Raw genomic sequence first — 4680 nt, forward strand, 5'->3', positions numbered from 1 at the left:
CTGTAGACCAGGCTGGTCTCGAACTCACAGAGATCTGCCTGCCTCTGCCTCCCGAGTGCTGGGATTAAAGGCGTGCACCACCATCGCCTGGCTGTACGTAGTTTTGTATTAGGTTTAAAACCCATTTGTTTAAACAAAAGGGGGAGGTGTGAAAATTCATTCAGCCAATAGCAATAGTCCCTAACATCCTATGCCCAAAGAGTCTGGAATGTTTGGGTCCAGGCTTAACCCAGCCCCTGGCATCCATGTATCCAAGGAGTCTAAAATATTTGGGTTTAAAGTTCCATCCCAAGACCCCTCCTCTGGGAGTTGCCTCAGTCCAGACTCCACCCCCAAAAAAGCCTGCCAAGCGGTGACTCCCTCCCCAGAGAGGCTCAAGACCTCTCCCATAGGCTATTTAAACTGCCCCAGTTGGAATCTTCCTTCTCTGTCTCCATCCCTGGGGGGCTGGAAGGCCACAAGGGAGCGCTGGCATCCGTTAAACCTGGGCCTTTTCTAATTCGGTTTGATTTGGTCCGATTTTGATTATTGATTGGATTATTGGTTGGTCTGATTTGGATTACTTTTGGATTACTGGAAATTTACTGATCCGTAAAAACTTTTCAATACCCTGTTTTCAAAAACCCAAAACAGCCAACCAAATCAATCAATCAAACAAACAAACACAAAAATTTCCAGAAAAGCCAGGCAGGGTGAGTCTCCCCTGGAGTCCTAGCTGTTCAGGAGAATAAGGGAAGAGAATCAATGGAGCCCAAGAGTTTGAGATCTGCCTGGGCAACATACCAAGATCCTCCAGTGTCCAAAAATAAAAAAGGAAATAAAACTGGAAATAAACTCCTAGGGAAGCATTTTGGTTCCTCATGTTGGCCACAGGCCACAGCTATTCTAAAAGATTCAGATAAAGTCAGTGACCATCACTGTGGAAGATGCCACACGTGAAGGTGTGTGTGTGTGACTACTCCCTCAGTCATGGCTCGCAGCCTTCCAGATTTCATGGACTGAAGGAGGAGATGCAGTTTTTAGGCGACCTCCTTGCTCTAAGGGGCAGCTGGGACTTAAACAGTTCTGCCTTAAGGCAAGGTTCCTAGCAGCCAGCGACAAAGCTGCACTCATTGGACGGGGGTTCCCTTCTTCCCTCCGATCCCGGAGTGGGATCGGAGCACACGTCCAGCCCACAGCATTCTCTGGGGCTCGGTACTGAAAAGTGGTGTTTGGTTCTTTCCCGCTCAGGGTGACACTAAAGTTCTGGGCTGGATCTCCTGCTCCACAACTCCTTAGAGCCAAGAGCTTCTGCCCGAAGGCGCGCTCCCCTTTCTGTGCAAAGTCCACCGAAGCAGCTCCCTCCCCCAAGGGCAACAGGCGTCATTTGTGTAGGAGGGGGAACGTGTCAGGCTTGGCCCACTGAGACAGAGCTGGACACCTTATCAGCGAAATCGCCTGCACTTGCTAGTGCTGGTTTTGCAGACTATCCGCACCATCCGCGCCGCTGCAGCCATGGGCTTGGAGCTCTACCTCGACCTCCTGTCGCAACCCTGCCGTGCCGTCTATGTCTTCGCCAAGAAGAACGGCATCTCCTTCCAGCTGAACACCGTGGATTTACTCAAAGGTTGGCCTGAGCCTGGTGCCCATCTTCGCCTAGAGCATGTCAGCCCTTCACTCTTTAATGGGTACAGTCCCCCCATCATGTCATCACCTAGTGCCCTCACCAGGGAATGTCCTATTTGGAGTGGCCCCTCTGAACCTGAATTCTGCTCTGACAAGGAAGACAAGGTGGTACTTTCTGCCCTGGGATGTAGGGGAGAAAACGAAAGATTTGCAGAGTTCCTGCTTTGAAGGTATGTGACATTTAGATTAACAAAACCCCCGGAGATTTTGCAGGGAAGAGACTGTTACACTCAGATCAACAAAGTCCCTCAAAAAAAAAAAAAAAAAAACAACAAGGAGTCCCATTTGTAAAAGCAAAGAGCCTTTATTTTATGTAAGTTTGCAAACTCCGCCTCTCCTCATGTCCAACATATTGGAATAAACAGAGAACACCCCGAGCTCAGTTGAGTTGGGTTTTTATAGTAGTAAAGGTGGGGGTGAGGGGTTTCTGAGGTTCAGGACCCCTGATTGGCTGACATTTGTCTAGGGGTGTCCTGGTGAGTGTGCTGGCAGGTGATCCTATCTACAGTGGTTGGAACGTTAGGCATTTCTTTGGATGGTCTGTTCTTGGGTGGTGTTCTGGTAATCCAGTTTATGATCCTTCCTGTAACCAGGTATTGCTTCAGGGTAAACTAATAAGACTCAGGCCTCCTTAAAACTTCTCGATGGCTGAGTCCTACTCTGGCAGGTGATAATGGTTGTTGGAAGTAAAGAACTTCCTTTGGGCGGTCTTTCTATTTAGCTTATCATGGCTAGCTCCTGCAGAAACACATAGCTGAACCACCTCTGTGCCACTGGTCCCAGTCCGGGCATTGGTCGTTGTAGCCTTGTCTGGTTGCAAAGAGAGAGGGAAAATACAGAGGTACTGCCTGAGTCCTAGAAGACATTTTCTGGCTTCTTCCTTCCCAGGGCAACATGTGAGCGAGCAATTCTTGCAGTTGAACTGCCAGCGGAAAGTTCCTGTCCTCAAAGATGGAAATTTCGTGTTGACCGAAAGGTGCAGCTAGAAATAAACCCAGAGCCCACACCACCTCCTCTCGCTTCCTGCTGGTCCGGTCAGGATGAGGGGGCGGGGCGGGGGTGGAGGGAGGGGGCTTAGCCTGACTGATACCCACCCCAGACTGTGAGGGGACGTGGCTAGAGCAGACAGTCTGAATGAGGCCAGGATGACTGGGGGCTGATCCAGTATATCCCAGTCTCTGTCCGTTTCTTCTGCTGGTCTCTCCCCCCCCCCCCAATCTTTCAGACCTCGCCACCATGACTGAGGAGTATTGAAAGGTGACAAAGGGGAAGTTTGTCCAGGGATACACGAAACGGAGACTCAATAATGAAGGCTAGAAGGAGTTTCCCCTGACTTCCCAGAAGTCCCCTGTCTAATCTGCTAAAGGCTTGGCCCTGGGGACCAGGGAAACTATCAGGTCTCCAGGTGCTGGCTGGTTCTCCCACTAGTCTAATGACAAAAGCTCCGGAGGAGCTCTTGCCGTGTGTGCGTGCGTGCGTGCGTGCGTGTGTGTTGGGGGGAGGGGGCGGGTTCCACGCGCAGCTCCGCAGAGAAGAAAGATTGAGCAGAGAGAGAGAGAGAGGTGAGGAGACTATAAGCAAGTACTTCTAATGGGAGACTCCCTGGTGTCCCACCGAATAATGGGAAAACAGCCCAGGTCCTTACAAGCCCCTCTTCCCACGGTCCCCAGCTCAGCCATCCTGATGTACCTGAGTTCCAAGTACCAGGTGGCGGACCACTGGTACCCAGCTGACCTGCAAGCCCGTGCCCGTGTCCATGAGTATCTAGGCTGGCATACTGATAACGTCCGTGGCATCTTTGGAGTGCCCCTGTGGACCAAGGTGTGCAGGGTTCTCTGGGGAGGGATCAGACCTGGTAAGAGTCAAGGTTACATACGGAGCACTTCTGCTGCTCGGTCAGGTGTTGGGGCCACTCATTGGGACACAGATTCCAGAGGAGAAAGTCGAACGGAACCGAAAGAATATGTTCGAGTCTCTGCAGCGTCTGGAGGAAAAGTTCTTTGGGAATGGGACCTTCCTTACTGGCCATCAGGTGACGTTGGCTGATCTTATGTGTCTGGAGGAGCTGATGCAGGTACGAGACCAGTGAGTGGAAGAGTAGCTAAGGGCAGGACCCTTCTTGCCACTTCCATAAGTCAGAAACACTGTGACCTGGGAAAAGCCAGAATCACAGAGCAGATCCTGAGTGACTTGTTCCCTGCCGGGGTGGGAGGCAGCTTCTGGCTACCGTCAGGTCTTGGAATGGATCACACTGCCCTGGACCTCCCATGGGGCTGTGTCCATCACGCCTGTGCTGAGTCGCCAGCAATGGGGTCTCATTGGCTCTCCAACTTCCACATTTTTGTCCCTGCAGCCGGTGGCTCTTGGCTGTAATCTGTTTGAGGGACGGCCACAATTGACAGCATGGCGAGTGCGGGTGGAGGAGTTCTTGGGTGCCGATCTGTGTCAGCAGGCCCTTGGGCGTATCCTGAGCATTCGGGAACAGGCAGCCAAAAACGCCCTACCTGTACCCTATCCAGAGGTCCAGTCCAGAATGATGCTTCGAATTGCTAGGATTCCCTGAGTTCTAACTAGCAATAAAGCTTCATGTTTTTTCTTGGCTCTTTATATCTTTTCTACTTGCCCCAATCCTTCTTCTGGCTCCCTTTCGATCTCTGGGAGGGGCTTTGCACAAAAGGGACACCGGTATCCTTAGCTGCTTCTCTTGAGGTGCCAATAAGAGACCAAAATCAATATGCTAAAAACCAGCAACACAAAGAAAAACAACCCATTCAAGAGTTGGCACACATCTGTATTTTTGTTTTGTTTTGTTTTGTTTTGTTTTTGTTTTTTGTTTTTTCGAGACAGGGTTTCTCTGTGGCTTTGGAGCCTGTCCTGGAACTAGCTCTTGTAGACCAGGCTGGTCTCGAACTCACAGAGATCCACCTGCCTCTGCCTCCCAAGTGCTGGGATTTAAGGCGTGCGCCACCATCGCCCGGCCACACATCTGTATTTTATTACAATAAAAAGTCTGAC

General features: G+C 50.9%; 1 protein-coding gene across 2 annotated transcripts; it reads left to right on the plus strand.

The window, feature by feature from the left end:
- Positions 1 to 1494: 1494 nt before the first annotated feature.
- Positions 1495 to 4228, plus strand: LOC101984590 (glutathione S-transferase theta-2-like). Of its 2 annotated transcripts, none has more exons than XM_005360203.2 (5): positions 1495 to 1606; positions 2554 to 2641; positions 3336 to 3486; positions 3566 to 3739; positions 4019 to 4228. In XM_005360203.2, exons 1-5 carry the CDS (start codon positions 1495 to 1497, stop codon positions 4226 to 4228), a joined length of 735 nt encoding a protein of 244 aa, XP_005360260.1. The 2 variants fall into 2 exon arrangements, with proteins under 2 accessions (XP_005360260.1, XP_013206610.1); XM_013351156.1 differs by having other exon boundaries at positions 3566 to 3697.
- Positions 4229 to 4680: the final 452 nt, after the last annotated feature.

Source organism: Microtus ochrogaster, linkage group LG2 (genome assembly GCF_000317375.1).
Source record: "Microtus ochrogaster isolate Prairie Vole_2 linkage group LG2, MicOch1.0, whole genome shotgun sequence".
NCBI classification, from domain to species: Eukaryota; Metazoa; Chordata; class Mammalia; order Rodentia; family Cricetidae; genus Microtus; species Microtus ochrogaster.

What these genes read in the sequence shown, in the direction of transcription:
- LOC101984590 (XM_005360203.2), top strand. Translation starts at nt 1,495, where the DNA reads ATGGGCTTGGAGCTCTACCTCGACCTCCTGTCGCAACCCTGCCGTGCC. An exon ending in AATTTCGTGTTGACCGAAAG is followed by an intron (nt 2,642 to 3,335) that starts GTGCAGCTAGAA and finishes CACGGTCCCCAG; the next exon opens with CTCAGCCATCCTGATGTACC. An exon ending in GAGTGCCCCTGTGGACCAAG is followed by an intron (nt 3,487 to 3,565) that starts GTGTGCAGGGTT and finishes CTGCTCGGTCAG; the next exon opens with GTGTTGGGGCCACTCATTGG.